The sequence below is a fragment of the Balaenoptera physalus genome (assembly GCF_965194825.1).
Source record: "Balaenoptera physalus genome assembly, chromosome: 8".
NCBI classification, from domain to species: Eukaryota; Metazoa; Chordata; class Mammalia; order Artiodactyla; family Balaenopteridae; genus Balaenoptera; species Balaenoptera physalus.
In genome coordinates this window covers 61872779-61891026 of record NC_138887.1, presented here as the reverse complement: position 1 = coordinate 61891026, position 18248 = coordinate 61872779, and the positions used below count along the sequence as shown (strand labels likewise).

At 34.5% G+C, this 18248-nt stretch overlaps 1 protein-coding gene across 4 annotated transcripts in view; it reads left to right on the top strand.

Annotated features, from left to right (window-relative positions):
- GLCCI1 (glucocorticoid induced 1) overlaps nucleotides 1-18248 on the top strand; it is a 127619-nt gene that overhangs the window by 48361 nt on the left and 61010 nt on the right. For all 4 annotated transcript variants that reach the window (XM_082471852.1, XM_082471853.1, XM_082471855.1 and 1 more), the window contains exon 3: nucleotides 15104-15190. In XM_082471852.1, the coding sequence (XP_082327978.1) occupies nucleotides 15104-15190 (87 nt within the window). The remainder of the gene's footprint in view (nucleotides 1-15103; nucleotides 15191-18248) is intronic.

Below are 18248 nucleotides of genomic sequence, written 5' to 3'. Positions count from 1 at the left end.
TTAAAACATACAGTGGCAGTTGAAGTGTTTAAAATTTATTATATTTGTTTCAATATTCAGAAATGAGGTCTGAAATTTTTTCTTTCTCATAATGTAATCCTTAGATTTCTGTGTTATATTTGCTTCATAAAAAGATTTTGCAAGATTTCCTTCCTCTGCTCTGGCATGGTGTAAATATCATCTCTATTATCTGTTACTTCAGTCTGAAAGAATTTTCCCTGTGAAGCTGACTAGTATGATTTTGGATTATAGCTTTTTAGTAAATCTCAGTTTATTCCATGGCTCTTGGTGTTTTTTGATTTCTATTTCTTTAATTTATTTATTTATTTATTTATTTTTGGCTGTGTTGGGTCTTCGTTTCTGTACGAGGGCTTTCTCTAGTTGTGGCAAGCGGGGGCCACTCTTCATCGCGGTGCGCGGGCCTCTCACTATTGCGGCCTCTCTTGTTGCGGAGCACAGGCTCCAGACGCGCAGGCTCAGTAGTTGTGGCTCACGGGCCTAGTTGCTCCGCGGCATGTGGGATCTTCCCAGACCAGGGCTCGAACCCATGTCCCCTGCATTAGCAGGCAGATTCTCAACCACTGCGCCACCAGGGAACCCCCAATTTGTTTCTTTTGTTCAGTTTTTTGTTTTCTAGAATATAATCCACTTCATCCAAATTTTCAAGTGTATTTTCGTAGTTTCACAAAGTACTCTTCTATAATTCTTTTAATTTTCTGTATATCTGCAGTTGTTTTTCTATTCTCGTTTTTATTTATTTAATTTAATTTATTTATTTTTGGTTGTGTTGGGTCTTCGTTGCTGTGTGCAGGCTTTCTCTAGTTGTGGCGAGCGGGGGCTACTCTTCGTTGCGGTGCGCGGGCTTCTCATTGTGGTGGCTTCTCTTGTTGCGGAGCACGGGCTCTAGGCACGCGAGCTTCATTAGTTGTGGCACACGGACTTAGTAGTTGTGGCTCACGGGCTCTAGAGCACAGGCTCAGTAGTTGTGGCACACGGGCTTAGTTGTTCTGTGGCATGTGGGATTTTCCTGGACCAGTCCTTGAACCTATGTCTCCTGCATTGGCAGGAAGATTCTTAACCACTGTGCCACCAGGGAAGCCCTCTATTCTTATTTTTAATATTGTATATTTGTGTTTGAGTGATTAAGTTTATTAGGTTATATAGTATATTAAAATTTTTATGGTGTTGAATTAATTTTACTGTGGGTTTTTTTTTTCTAGTTCATTGCTCTCTGACTTTGCTCTCTCTTTGCCTTTCTTCTGCCTTCCTGGCATGTGTATTGTTCTTTTTCTAGATTCTGAAGATGAATGCTTAATTTTGTATTTGTGATATTTACTGTTTAGTAAGTGTTTTATGCCAAGATTTATCTTCTGAGCTCAGCTTTGGCTAGTATATGTTTCCATTATTTGTATTTTCAAGATATTCAATTTCAGTTTTGATATCCTGTTTAGCACATGAGAGTATTTTGTTTTGTTTTTAACTTCTAAATGGTTAAAGTTTCTTTTCCTAGTAAAACTTTAATTTCTAGTTTTATTGCATTATAGTATAGACTAATAGGTTTTTGGAAACTTCATTGAAATTTTCGTTGTAGCCTTTGTTTTTTTAATTCTCTATATTTGAAAATGAGGTACAGTCCTTACTTTAAATAAAGAATTATTACATATTAATTCTGCCTTATTAATTATATTATTCAGTTTCCATATAGACCCCTTTATTTATGTTTGTCTGTTCTGTCATGAGCTGGATGTTCTTGAGTTAAAATTTCTGTTGATTTTTGTTTCCAGTGGTCGTTTGCCTTATATTTTGACGATAATACAGATGTTTTAAAGATGTATGTTCATTATGTCTTATGGTTGACACTGTTTATTGTTACAGAATTCTCAATGTCTTAATATTTTTCTCCCTGAACTGAACCTTTTCATGATATAAATTAATATTGTAAACTCTCTTTTCTTTTCATTGGCCAAGAGCTCTGGTTTTGAATCAGATGGCTTGGTTTTGAATCTCCAGAATTTTTTAGCTTTGTAATTTTGGGCAAATTACCTCTTTGCCTCAGTTTCCTCATTTGTTAATGGGATATTATACCTCATAGGATTGTTGTAAGGGTTAAATTGGGGTAATGCATTTGAAATGCTAAGAATAATGACTGAAACATTGTCAATAAGTAATTACTATTAATATTTACATTTACTAGCAGAGGGTTAAAGATAGGTGGACATCTGGGTATTGGCCATGGCACTCTTAATTCACAGCTGAGAAGGGGAACTTCAAATAGAAATTTCTTCCTTCTTTCTTCCCACCTGTTTCCCATGGTTTTTACTTCTTAGTGTTTTTGTCTTTTGTCTTTCTGTTCTGATAAATCTTGCTTATTGCTGGAAATAATTAGCTTTGAGCCATTTATATGTATTTTTGAGTCATCTGCCATACTTCTCCTTGTTAGGGAAAAAAGACATGGTAAACCTGACAGTTTTTTAAAAATGTCTGATGGCCAGTTGAGGTGAGAATAGCTATTACTACTCTATATGAGTCCTTCCACTTTGACTGCTTGTCTATCCCCCTCATTCATCTTCTCTGAAAAGTTGGTATCAGAGAAAGATTTCAGAACTTTTCATTTACCTCCTGTATTTTTTGAAGGGTAAGAAATGGAATGGTTAGATTTTTAAATGAAATTCTGTATACTTCTGCTTTCTTTTCTCCAGATGATATTTTTCTTTGATATTTTATTGTTTTTAATTAATTTTCAAATTTTACAGTATGAAACATTTAAACATGACAGAAAGTACATAAAGTAACCTTTTATTTTTCTTCATTTCATTAAGTTTGAGTGTATGGAGTTTTGTGATCCTATCTCTATGCCAGCATTTTTCCCTAGAAATCTTTTTTATATTTAAGAAACAGATCTGGAATAAGTACTTAGCGTTTGACTTTAGCCAACATTCAATAAAATTAACAACTCCAAACTAAAATATATAAATTCTTTGCTATTGAAATTACACATTTAAATACTCTATTCTTTTCTTGCCTTCATGAAAGGAGCTTGGTTGGGGAGGACTTTCATCAAAGGAGTAAATGGTATATCTCAAATTAGTAATAGGTATAAAAGAGAACTTTCAGGGCTTCCCTGGTGGCGCAGTGGTTGAGAATCTGCCTGCTAATGCAGGGGACACGGGTTCGAGCCCTGGTCTGGGAAGATCCCACATGCCACGGAGCAACTAGGCCCGTGAGCTACAGCTACTGAGCCTGCGCGTCTGGAGCCTGTGCTCCGCAACTAAGAGAGGCCACGATAGTGAGAGGCCCGCGCACCGCGATGAAGAGTGACCCCCACTTGCCGCAACTAGAGAAAGCCCTCGCACAGAAACGAAGACCCAACACAGCCAAAAATAAATAAATAAATAAAATTTAAAAAAAAAAAAGAGAGAACTTTCAGTTTTACCACTCTGATCAGAAACTCATTTCCTGACCAAAAGTCATTCTTGATACAGCTGTTTGGGTTTCCTGTGCCCTTGCTGAAGAGCTTGCTGTTAAAGTTTGCTTAAGAACTGGTAGTTGCTGGAACAATTTTGGACGGTGGTGAGAAGCTTTTCTTGAAATGAAAGCAAGTCTAAAGATTTGGCCATCTTGGCCTCCTAGATTGCATTCCAGGGACCTAAATTGTTATTTTTATGGAGCTGGTCTCCAACTGGCTCTTGAGTAAGTTTATAAAGATTCTATCTTGTACAGGATCGCCTTTCTTTTTTTTTCAGCCATTAGCTAATTAAAAGACAGTATTGTATAATTCTAGAGTTGAACAATCCACATGATAGTAGTCATGTTCCTAGTTTAGGGAGTAATATTTTTGGTTGCCAAAGGAATATACTCAGCTGTACTGATGAAAAATTTAAATCCATGGCTAAAATATTTACTGTTTTACTCATCAGTTTCAAATAGTGTCTTTAAAACTAGCAGAAACTCAAAATTCTACATATTAATTTTTAATAGTTAATGTATTGATTTAAATCAAAAGTAGAAGGTAAATAGCAAAGAGCCTTCCCCATACTCCTGTTGCCCATACCCCCAATTTTCTTCCCATTACCAGAAATATTTTACAGGTAACAAAAACAGCCTGTTTTCCTTTATCTCCTCCCTCACCTTTACCCCTAAACTAGTTCTAGGTAAAGTTGTGAAATACGTTGTATTTATTTGGAACAACTCTCTCACTCTATCTTCTTGACCTTTGTTGTTTGGTACATTGGTTCTCAACCTTTTATATCTTAAAATCCATCAATTTTCTATCAAAAATCCTGTGATAATAATAAACAGCATTTACTTAGAAAGACATTTATTAGAGACATTAAGCTTTAAGAATTTAAGAGTCCGATAGAATCATATCATAGTTAAGGGTGGGTGCAGTATGAGAAAGCAGTATGCCTTTCAAGTTGTCAGTAACTTGGTATAAATTTTTTAATAAATGATTGGCATAGAATACATCATATTGGTAGGAAACATTAGTACAAACCAAGTGAAAACAGCTTTTTTGTGCTGTTGAAATTCTTAAAGCTTCTGGGAGATAACACTAGTACCTATTAAAATGAGGATCACATAAAATAATCCCTGTTAAGCTTCTAGCACAGTAAATAGGACATAGTAGATGTTGAAAAATGTTACCTGCTTTGTATTGGAGTCTATAGTATTTTACTGTCAGCAGGTTTAAATATAATAATACTGAATTGAGTGGACGGTATTACTGTTATCAGTAATTGATTATGCAATTATGAACATTAAATCTGGATTGGTAAGAAATGGCATAGAAATGATGCAACTAACTCCAGGGCATGATAGGGCTCTGAAACACGGTTAAACAATTTCTGGTGGGTCAGGGTTCATTCAGTCAGAAGTAGCTATTGTTTTCCACTGTACATTCTTACAAGCAAGAAATGGTACCTTAGATTTATAGGTCCAAGTATGGGACAGTGGACTTACATTGCTACAGAAACTCCTACTCCCTTTCTCATTACTTAGGTATCCCATTGATGACATTCATGCTATCATCAGTTGAACACTACTGGTTGTTATGACTTCAGAATGGTATGGAAACATTTTTGGTAGATATCTAGTAGTCACCTATGTTGCTGATTTTCTGTCAGGTGTGAGAGATTAAAGAAACATTAAAAGCTATTAAGAAACAATAAAAAGTAATTTACTGGATAATACTGAGGCAGCTATAATCCAGTGCAATTGTTAAATGTATTTTTTTAAAGTGTTTGGAAATATCACTTTTGAAAAAGTAAAATTGCTCTCATTTTTTTTACAAGTGGAATCAGTTTTCTGAAACACAGCCACCAAAGCAAATTGTAATTTTAAAAATTATAGCACAAAAGAATCAATATGTTTTAATGCTCTCTAAAAACTGAAAATTAGATCTCATCATTTGGTTTTAAATTTATCCACAACAATAGTGAGAGAACTTGTCAGAATGGGTATTATTAAGTGTAAATACTGAATAATAAATTTAAATATTGTTTATACTTTTAATTCCTCATAGTACCATCTCCTTTTGGTTAAAGCAGAAACTGTCAAGAGTCAATTTAATAACTGTTTCTGTAAGAAGCCAGAGAATAGTATTTCTGATATACAGTTTATTTTATGTTACATTAGTTCCTTTTTTAAATGTTCTCACAATGATTTGAGAAACCTGACTGGGTAGATTATTAATGTACAGTGCCTCCTACTCTTTTCTGTTATATTACTCGACTAGTGCCGCTGTGTGATTTGAAACTTGGCAAGAAAAGCATGACAGAAAATATCAATTATTTTTGAGAAAATACAAACAATGCTTGGGATTTTCAGGTTCAGCAATACGTGGCTTTTTTTTAATTGAAAAATGAGATTGATTTGTAATTTCCTCTTTGACATAAATATTTTTAATAACAGTTTTATTGAGATATAATTTACATAGCATACAGTTCATCTATTTAGAGTGTACAGTTCATGGTTCTTAATATATTCATAATTGTGCAACCATTGCCATAATCAATTTTAGAATATTTCTGTTTCTACGAAAAGAAACCATTAGCAGTCACTCACTATTTCCCCCCAGTCTTCTTTTCCTCAGCCATAGGCACCCAGTAGTCTACTTTCTGCCGCTCTACATTTGCATTTTCTGAACATTTCATATCAATGGACTCATACAATTTGTAGCCTTTCATTTCTGCCTTTTTTCATTTAGTATAGTATTCTTAAGTTTCATCCATGTGGTAGCATGGTATCAGTACTTCATTCCTTTGTAATGCCAAATAATATTTCATGGTATGGACATACTACAGTTTATTTGTACATTCTTGAGTTGGTGAACTGCTATGAACCTTTGCACACAAGGTTTTGTGTTTACGTATGTTTTCATTTCTCTAGGAATTGCTGGATCATATGGTAGCTCTATGTTTAACTTTTTCAGGAAAACATTTTTTTTTAGAAATTCACGTTCTTTTATTTATTTATTTATGACTGTGTTGAGTCTTCGTTTCTGTGCGAGGGCTTTTTCTAGTTGTGGCAAGTGGGGACCACTCTTCATCGCGGTGCACGGGCCTCTCACCATCGCGGCCTCTCTTGCTGCGGAGCACAGGCTCCAGACGCGCAGGCTCAGTAACTGTGGCTCACGGGCCCAGTTGCTCCGTGGCATGTGGGATCTTCCCAGACCAGGGCTCGAACCCGTGTCCCCTGCATTGGCAGGCAGATTCTCAACCACTGCGCCACCAGGGAAGCCCAGGAAAACATTTTTATAGATATTTTTTCCTCCATAGAATTAAAGTACAACATGAAAGACATATCCAAACTGAATTATAATTTCCTGTCAATATTCTCATCAATAACTTTCCACTAATATTTGTAGGTGTTGGATATTTCAGTTACCTTCAGTTTTCAGTTACTCTAAACACTTAAATATTTCAGCTTTTCTAAAGTCTCCAATTCCATTCCCATAGCCAGTGATAAACTACATACAGGCATTTGCAGTTGTGAGAGAACCCCAACCCCTAGTCAAAGGAAACGCTGACTAGGGAAAAATATTTTATGTGATGTATACTAACATCTTAGCTTACGTGTAACCTGTCTTCCAAGATAGATTTGAAGTTTGCATCTAAAGTTAGAATTTTTGTAATTCTATGTTGGGCTTTCTCAGAGTAGATATACATCCCCACTTACTGATTCTGTTACATAGCTATCTTTCTCATTTTTTTTAAATCCTGCTTCTAAATTTGAAACAGGAGTCACTGCAGAAGATTTGGAAAATACCAAAAATCTCAAAATAAGTTGCATTTAATTCTAATATCTAGACAGCCATTTTTAACATTTTGATGCATATCCTCTTATATTTTGATTATTTGCATTTAAAAAATAAAAATTTTAAAATTACAGACCATTTTAAAAATAGAGTTCAGATGATACTGCAGGTAGTAAATATGATTTTATAATTTATTTTTTATGATTTTAATAAATCATAACATTTACTCATGCCATTAAGTATTCCTAAACATGACTTTAAGTCTTTTTATTAATCTTGATTTTTCTCAGCTGGAAAAAAAAAAGGATTTACTGTAGAATTATCTAGAATTCTTACCACCATTTATATTTTGAAACATCTCTTTAAAGTCTTTTTCTCTTTGTGTGTACTTGCTTACTAAAGTGGGATTACAGTCCATGTAGTGTGGTTTTTTGTATTATAAGAATGTGCCACAATTTTTCTTTTCTCTATTGATAGACATTTATTTCCAGTGCTTCTCTTGGTGTACATCTTAGGTTAATTCTTAGAAATAGATTTACTATGAATATTCTTAAGATTTGGGGCACATTTATGGTTGCCTTTTCTCAAATTAACATTTCTTATAGAGTAAGGCAAATACTTTTATCATGTCTAGCACAGATGCAATAGTTGATTTCTGTGGTATTTCTTATTTTTAAAAATTGCAATCCAGAGATTTATCACCAACACCCTCCCTTCCCCTCACCTTGAGATCTGGAAACAGAAATATAGATTCTTAACTCTTCTGAATAAGCTCCCTCATTAATAATCTAGAAAGTCACAAACCATTACTTCATAGACTTCCATTCAGTTGTGTGTTGAACACTTTTGAGGCCTAAACAGACATGGATTTTATAAATTTTACTTAAATATTCAGGCATACCTTAGTCCTTGCTGGAGACTACTGTTTAATGTTCCTTGGTAAAGAGAAATTTCTCTCTAGCAATATAACTTTCTACATGGCTCCAAACAATATTTACATTAGTTTATGTTAATTTCCAAAGATGTAATTATATGCAAATTGATATTATACTTGTAAATGGTTATTAGCCTATAAGAAAAATGAGTGAGTATATGGTCAGCTTCTTAGAACACAGATTGTGCTGGGCTTATCTAAGAATTCCAGATTTGGTAATTCTGCTATTGAGCCTGAGAATTTGCATTTCTAACATGTTCTCAGATGATGCTGATGCTGCTCATCCAGGGTCTGCACTCTGAAAGCGATCTAACAAAATGAGCGCGTAAGTTAGTAGATAGCTGAAGCATGATGAAAAAATTCGAGTGTGTAACTGCTATCACTGCATTCCTAAAGCTTTTTTCAGCTGAACTCTTCCTTTTCTTTACTCCTTGTCAACTAGTGAAGAGGCTATTTATGTTTATATCTGGTTATAAAACTATATATACTTATATACTGTTACCAGAAAAGCAAAGCATAATATTAGAATCACAGGGAGTTCCCTGGCAGTCCATGGTTAAGACTTTGCCTTCCAATGCAGGGGGTGTCGGTTTGATCCCTGGTCGGGGAGCTAAGATCCCACATGCCTCAGGGCCAAAAAACCAAAACATAAAACAGGAGCAATACTGTAACAAATTCAATAAAGACTTTAAAAAAAAAATGGTCCACATCAAAGTCTTAAAAAAAAAAAAAAGAATCCCAGTTTTCTGTACTCTTTTTTAATCAGGATAGTCTTTTCAAGACGATCTTTTAAGTTAAAAGTTTTTAAAAAGTTAAAAAAAATTTTATTAGTCAAAAGAAAATCAAATCTCTAAAAGACATAGTTGTAAACTCTAAAAGACATAGTTGTAAACAATGAAGGGTTTGTCATTATCTATTTTTAAAACTTTTCTGTAACTTAAAATCAGACTCTAATCTTAATTATTAATTTAATTATCATTGATTTTTCAAGTAATTCTGTTTCATTTCTTGCCAGCTTTATGAGTACCTTAATATTAAGGATCATCTATGTAAGTACAGTAAAATAATTCGCAGTCAGTAATCATATTTCCATAATAGATTATAAACTATAATAAATTTCAAGGCGAAGGGTGAACCATACAAAAAATAGATTTTAAAGTTTTACATAGGATTTAAGTAAGTTTTAAATAAGATTAAGAGGATTTTGTGACTTGATTAGTTTTTTTGTTTTGTGGGGTTTTTTGGAACTGACTCTAGGCTCTTGCATGTAGAAAAAGAATATTTTCTTGGTAGGGGTTAGTTTGAGCTGTTCTGAAATTGATAAAGCAGGAAAGCATATTTGCCCCTGCTAGTCTGTGAATAAAGATATAAACAACAAAAGCACCCATTGTTCACATCTGATAAAGGACTCTTATCCAAAATATGTAAACAACTCTTAAAACTCAACAATAAGAAAACAAACAACCTGATTAAAAAATGGGCCAAAGACCTCCTAACAGGTACCTCACTAAACACGATATACACGTTGCAAACAAGAATATGAAAAGATGTTCCACGTTATATGTCATCAGGGAAATGCCAGTTAAAACAACGAGATACCTCTATACATCTGTTAGAATGGCCAAAATCCAGTACACTGGCAATGCCAGATGCTGACCAGAATGCAGAGCAACAGGAACTGCTGTATGTTGCTAGTGGGAACAGGAAGTGGTACCGCCACTTTGGAAGACGGTTTGGCAGTTTCTTACAAAACTAAACATACTCTTACCTTACAGTCCAGCATTCATGTTCCTTGGTTACCCAAAGGAGTTGAAAACTTATGTTCACACAAAAACCTGCATACAGATATTTATAGCAGCTTTATTCATAATTGACAAACTTGCAAGCAACCAAGGTGTCCTTCAGTAGGTGAATGGATGAATAAAGTGTGGTACCTCCAGACAGCAGTATATTATTCAGCACTAAGAAGACATGGAGGAACCTTAAATGTATATTACTAAGTGAAAGAAGTGACTCTGAAAAGGCAACCTACTGTATGGTTCCAACTACCTGACATTCTGGAAAAGGCAAAACTATGGAAAGAGTAAAAAGATCAGTGCTTGTCAGGGGTTTGGAGATGGTGAGGAATGAATAGGCAGAGCACAGAGGATTTTTAGGTCAGTGAAAATACTATGTATGGTACTATAATGATGGATATATGTCATTATACATTTGTCCAAACCCATAGAATGCACAACACCAAGAGTGAACCCTAATGTAAACTATGGACTCTGGTGATAATTATGTGTCAGTGTAGGTTCTTCAGTTGTAACAAACGTACCACTGTGGTGGGGGATGGCTGTGCATGTGTCAGGGTGAGGGGTATATGGGAAATCTCTGTAATGTCCTCTCAGTTTGGCTATGAACCTAAAACTGCTCTATTTAAAAAGAGTCGTAAAAACAAGTGTGTAGTCCTGTGCAGTAGGACTGTTTTCTGTTTATTTCACTCAGAGAAGAAGCATTTGTCACACAGGAAACCAGAGCCAGGAGGATGGGCCTGGGGGTTGGAGAAGAAGCTTCATGGGCTGGACTTTGGATGATTCTGAGAGGTGAAAATTAAAAAATGGTTTCTTCCACCTGTAGGTATCCTTTTCGTATAGAGGGGACTTTTTTTACTCAAACACCTTTTTGTCAGCAGTCTTAGAGATAGACTTTGGTTCTGCATTACTCAAGTGTATGAAAGGTTCAGGCAGCTAGAAAGGAAGAATCCCCTTAAGTATGGTGGCTGAAGAGCAAGCTATTTTATGTAATACCAATTACTGAAGATTATACTTCTTTCCATGCTGTCTGTGGAGGATGTTAATACGCATAAAATGAGTGTTCTGGGGTCATATCAGTAAGAAAAAGTAAAGCAGGTTTTTAAAAAAGTATTTGTGTGTGTATTTGTATATTTGAGTTTTGAAATGCTAATTGCATTGTACATTGAGTAAAGGAGTATAGTATGTAATATTTTCCAAATTTATTTGACCGTGGAATTCTTTTTCATATATTTTTTACTAACACCCAGGAACAGTGTTATAAGTAGCACCATTCATAAAATTCTACTCTAGATTAATGGACGGAATAACAGGCCAGTTGGAAGGAATCACTTGCTGATATGAAAGCATAGAACTTTTGCTACTTTGTGGTGGTGTTTTCCTAATTTAAATGGTAAAGCATTTCTCAAATACTCAGATTTAACAAATTGGATACAAATTAATTCATCCTCTGTAACTTCACAAGCATGAGCTTTAAATAGATTTGAAGACCAAGTAGCCATCTTTGGTTTTCCTTTGACTGAAATAATTTGTTTAAAATCAATGATTAGATCAAGCCTCTTAGCCTCATCCACCAGAGGGCAGAGAGCAGAAGCAAGAAGAACTACAATCCTGCAGCCTGTGGAACAAAAACCACATTCACAGAAAGATAGACAAGATGAAAAGGTAGAGCGCTATGTACCAGATGAGGGAACAAGATAAAACCCCAGAAAAACAACTAAATGAAGTGGACATAGGCAACCTTCCAGAAAAAGAATTCAGAATAATGATAGTGGAGATGATTCAGGACCTCGGAAAAAGAATCGAGGCAAGATCGAGAAGGTGCAAGAACTGTTTAACAAAGACCTAGAAGAATTAAAGAACAAACAAACAGAGATGAACAATACAATAACTGAAATAAAAACTACACTAGAAGGAATCAATAGCAGAATAACTGAGGCAGAAGAATGGATGAGTGACCTGGAAGACAGAATGGTGGAATTCACTCCTGCGGAACAGAATGAAGAAAAAAGAATGAAAAGAAATGAAGACAGCCTAAGAGACCTCTGGGACAACATTAACTGCAACAACATTCGCATTATAGGGGTCCCAGAAGGAGAAGAGAGAGAGAAAGGACCCGAGAAAATATTTGAAGAGATTATAGTCGAAAATTTCCCTAACATGGGAAAGGAAATAGCCACCCAAGTCCAGGAAGTGCAGAGCGTCCCATACAGGATAAACCCAAGGAGAAACACGCCGAGACACATAGTAATCAAATTGGCAAAAATTAAAGACAAAGAAAAATTATTGAAAGCAGCAAGGGAAAAATGACAAATAAAATACAAGGGAACTCCCATAAGGTTAACAGCTGATTTGTCAGCAGAGACTCTACAAGCCAGAAGGGAGTGGCAAGATATACTTAAAGTGATGAAAGGGAAGAACATACAACCAAGATTACTCTACCCGGCAAGGATCTCATTTAGATTTGATGGAGAAATCAAAAGCTTTACAGACAAGCAAAAGCTAAGAGAATTCAGCACCACCAAACCAGCTGTGCTGTTCTATATGGCAGCCCATAGCCTCTAGCCACATGTGGTTATTGAGTATTTGAAACGTGCTAGTGAGATTAAAGAACTGAATTTTTTGTGTTATTTTATTTTCATTAATTTAAATTTAAATTATTACATGTGGCTAGTAGCTTTTGTTTTGGACAATGCAGTCTTTAGAATATATTGTATATATGTGCAATTAAAATGAAATTTTTCTTTGGGGAGTATTTTTTGGAAAAGTTGAAACTATGATGAATATACTTCAACAATTTATATGCATGTAATTTTATAGCCACATGACTGAAAGGATTCTTCCAGTGGTTTTGTACTTTTTAAAAAACTATATATTTTACTAGATAGATTTCAGGAACATAAATATTCTTTTTTTTTTTTTTTTTTTAATTTATTTATTTATGGCTGTGTTGGGTCTTCGTTTCTGTGCGAGGGCTTTCTCCAGTTGCGGCAAGCGGGGGCCACTCTTCATCGCGGTGCGCGGGCCTCTCACTATCGTGGCCTCTCTTGTTGCGGAGCACAGGCTCCAGACGCGCAGGCTCAGCAGTTGCGGCTCACGGGCCTAGTTGCTCCGCGGCATGTGGGATCTTCCCAGACCAGGGCTCAAACCCGTGTCCCCTGCATTAGCAGGCAGATTCTCAACCACTGCGCCACCAGGGAAGCCCCATAAATATTCTTTTGTAGTTAGTTTTTATGTATTTCTTTTATATAACCAATACTACATTCTGAAATAAATAGGTTTTCACATTCAATTTTAAGAAAAGAATGACAATAGGAAGAAAGAAGATACTCTGAGATGAGAGACCTCAGATTTAGTTTCATTTGCCATTGGTGTGCTTGGCAGTATTAAGGCATTTGCAGAATTTTTGTGGCTACTGATTTAACTCTAAGTTGGAGATACAGTTTATGTAAATTTCCTTTGAAAAAGTTAGAGCCATACAAAATGAAAATAGTGTTATAAATGTTTTCGTTAGTTATGGAACATGCCAGAAATTTTATTCATTTTCTGTGAATATGCTTTTGAGTTTTAAACATTGTGATCCTTAATCATTTGATTTTTGATGAGAGCAATGCCTCTGCTTGGTAGAAAGGTAAAAGTATTAAGGGATATAAATTATCGAAATAAAAGTTTGACTAAAACAAAGTCATAATTTAATAATTTTAGCATAAATTATTAAAGATATGACTACTTGGGGGGATTATTTTCAGAGTAGTTTTTCTTGTCTAGGACTGAGATTGGGAAAATTTAATAACTAAATAATTATTTGCAAGCAGTTTATTTAATATATTAGTACCTCTTATCTTTGCAATTACCAACTGAATAAAATATTTTACTCAGTATTATGACTAAATAGTTTCACTTTAGTATTTGAACTGTTTAAGCAGTTTATGTGTATTTTCATTCAACTAGCATTCAATTGTTATTGGTTTTATTTTGCAGCATCATTACTTTAAAGAGGTGGTAATTATTTAAAACTTTGTCCACAAGCATTTTGACTTGTATAGAACTGATGGCTTCTTCATAAGTTGTGTATTATGTAAAGTCACAGGTGCAGCCTCAATATGAATGATGAACTTTTCTGTATGTAATAAAAAGTGATTTTTGAAGCAATATATATTTATATTGGGTTGGCCAAAAAGTTCGTTCGGGTTTTTTCCCTACGATGTTACAGAAAATCCCCAATGAACTTTTTGGCCAACCCAATATTTATATATGATAATCATTACCCTATATCTGTCTTAAAACAGTGGTTTTAACTTTCCCTAAGTTGCATTACACTAAGAGTCTTCTCATATATTAAGGATGGTAGTTCAATATTTTTTAATTTTTAATACAACTACTAAATGATCTTACTATTTGGCATTTAGTGATTTGTGTTATGTTTGGATGTAGTGTCTTTTATGGGTTAAATCACTGAAAATGAAGTTTTAGGTTAAAGCAATTCTGTTTTCTGCCATGTAGCTCAGGTTTTCTTTAAGATGCATTGTTTTAAATTATAGTCAGTTTAGCTTAATCTTGTTTATTTTTATAATAACTTTTTCTATTTTTATAGTAACTCTGTATTTTTCTATAAAGATGCTTGATGTTTTTCAAAAAAGGATACTATTATTAACACACTCTTTCCTGAGTATAGAAAGAGTAGTACATTCAACCCTTTACCTAACTAAATATTTGGCATGTAGGTCATCTGTAACCCCACTGCTTCTAAGCACGTTCTGTTAATCTTACTTCTCTTTAGTAAACATAACATTTCATAATTAGTTTGCCTATTCTCTTTAAAAACACCAATATGCATATTTCACAGTTCTCTTTGAATTTGATAAATTTAATGTTGATGTAAAACACCAAATGTTTTGACTAACATTACTCAGAGACATCTTAGATTGATCATATCTAATTCAGAATAATAAACATTTCACAGGGTCATGAAAGTCTTAGCTTTTAAGGGATTCTAGTATTCAGTATAACCCTTTAATTGGTATGTGCTAAGATTTTGAAATATGTTTGATTTGCTGTGAGATTAAGGATAGAGGCAAAATTCTTTATTTTTTATTTTACTTACTTATTTTTTTAAAGACACCTAGCTGTTGGGTAGAAGAAGGCACAGAAAAGAGATCACATCAGCGTTCTGCATCATGGGGGAGTGCTGATCAACTAAAAGAGGTAAGTCACTTCTGTTTTCAGTGTATGTTCTGCTTTGGTCCTAGCAAATTATCTTAACTATTTCCTGAATATAATGATACTTCCTATATTTGTGACAAACTTACCTCTCTCAGAGTTTTAAGGGTTGCCTTCCACATTTTGGTGAACAATTCTGAGTTTACATTATTTGTGCCCTTCATATTCTTTATATTTATTTCTTATGTACCCACTCAGCTTTTGCCTTTCCAGAATGAAGTCTGATTTTATGTAATTTTGTCTTATTCATTTTAGTTATATTTTGTTTCCACTTCAGCTTTCTTATTCTCGAGTTACCGCAACTAGAACTATAAATTACAATTTTTACAAAGGTAGGATAGTGTTTTCTGCTTCTTATAATTTTTTAATGATATCCAGCATATTGTCACCCTTTGAGACCCGATAGTACAGTGGAATCCATGTCTTTGAGAAACAGTTATTATAACCCATTCCCTTATTATGAATAACCCAAATTATGATAATTTTATGTATTAATATATTTTTTGATTATTTTCCTGTAGTGTTATCTTTTATCCATCTAAATTCTTATTTATTTGCTTTTATAAAATTACAGAAACTTAGAGTTGGAAGGTCATCTAGTCCATCTCCTATATAAACACTCCTTAGAAAACGTTCATCTAGTCTATTAGAGTCATTCTCAGTGAGAAAAGCTTATCACTTTGCAAGAAAACCAAACCAGTTCTGTTTGTTGCCGCTTAAGTTGTTAGTTTATTTTGTACTATATTGAACTCAAAATTATACCCCTAAGTTTTGATTCTGCCCTCTGTATCAATATTGAATAAGTCTAATTTAAATATTTGAAAGGCTTACAATATGTCATTTTCCTCCAGGGTAAACATTGACATTTCTCTCAAATATATTTCATATGCCATAGTTTCCATACCTCTTAGTATCATTTTCATATACTATAGGTTATCAGTATTTCTCATATACTGTGGTGTCTGGACTGAATAGATATAGTAGTCTATTAGCATGATTTTGCCTGTGATTGTATTACATTTTTAGGAACTTCTTTATATTATTGATGTACAGAAATCCTCAACTCCTATCTATGCACACAAACACATATGCGCAAAATCAGTTTTTCCCAACAGCAACAAAAAACAAAGGAAGCTGAGTCTAATATATCTAGTCTAAAATAGGTACATATCTATGCATAGAATATTGAGTAATATTGAATAAAAAGTAAATTTGCTCTTTTATCTTAGAGGTAAATACAATCTCAAAGTTATAGCCAAGATTAGGTATAGTTGAACTTTGGACTACAGCAATACATGATATACACTTTTTTAATAAAGGAATGGCTGACATGACTGAGTGAGAGATTTAATTACTTTCCTCACAAAGCAATCCTAAAGCTGGACAAAACTGTCAAAACAAATTCAGCACTCTGGTAATCAACCAAATAAATTGAGAAACTTTATTCATGAAAAGTACTGAACTCAGGGTAAGAATCTTAGCTGCAAACAAATAGGGAGGACCAATGGCTCTGCTAGTCTGAGATTGTGGTCTCATTTGTGACAAGCAACAGACTCATGGAGTAGCAGGATTTTATAGAGAGTTCTAGGAGGTAAGATAATCTTGGGGGCTTGATAAGTTCACCACATATCACAGGTTGATTGGAGGCTGTAGACAGGCACAACAGAATATCAAGTGGGCCCAGTCACCCACGTATCACTGGTTAGTGGAGCCTAAGAATATCTGGAAAGGAGATCAAACAGGCCTAGTGGTAATAAAATCTGAGGCCAACTTTTAAAAGGCCCAAACTCTGAATGCACTCCTCATTTCACACACAAATCCTCATTCAAATACACACACATCCTGAGAGTGGAAGCTTTACTGGATTGAGATGTTTGAGGAAAATCTCTGAATAGTTTTTGGCTAAACACTAAGGTGACACTGGAGACCAGCTTAAAAAGGTCTTAAAAAGCCAGTCGTAGAAGGAAAAATGAGGGGCGGGAAAATGGAGTAGAGATATCAGCAACCACACATTGTGGGGAAAACAGACTTTCAGTCCATCAGCCACCCTCAGAGAAAATCAGAATCTAGAGTTGCTCAAATATATTATCTAAAATGTCCAACATTCAACAAAAAATTTAGAGATATGCAAAGAAACAAGAAAGGATGACCCATAGTTAAGAAAAAAAAAGTCAATAGAAACTGTATCTAAGTGTCTCCATATGTTGGATTTAGCAGACTAAAACATCAAAGCAGCTATTATAAGTATGTTCAAAGAACTAAAGAAAACCATGTTTAAAGCATCAAAGGGAAGTAGGACCACAGTGACGCAATGAATAAAGAATTTCCACATAGATGTAATTATTATAAAAAATATACAAACAGAAACTGTAGCATTAAAAAGTATAGTAATTAAAAAAAAGTCACTAGATGAGCTTGATAGAAGATTTAAGATGGCAGAAGAATCAGTGAATTTGAATATAGGTCAAGAGAATTTATATACTCTGAAAGAGCAGAGGGAAAAAGATTGAAGAAAAGTCAAGCCTCAGAGGCCTGTGGGGAAACATTAAGTTCATACATATACACATAATGGGAGACTGAGGGGAGGAGAGGGGAGTTAAAAAATATTTGAAGAGATAATGGCAGAAAACTTTCTAGATCTGATGAAACACAATCTATATAGATTCAAGAAGCTCAACAAACCCCAAGTAGGAAAACACACAGAGCTGCACATAGACACATCATAGTTAAACTGTTGAAAGCTAAAGGAAAAGAGAAAATCTTGAAGCTGGAAGAAGAAAATGACTCATTACACATAGGGGACCAATAATACCTTTAACAACTGGTATTTTTCGTCAGAAACAGTGGAAACCATAAAGCATGACATATTCAAAGTGCTAAAAGAAAAATATCAACCAAGGATTCTATATTCAGAAAACCCAGTCTTTTAAAATAAAGGTGAAAGAAAGTATTCCTAGATAAACAAAGATTGAGAGACTTTCCTGCTACTAGACTGTCTTACAAGAAATACTGAAGGTATTGACTCCAGTTTAATTCAAATCAA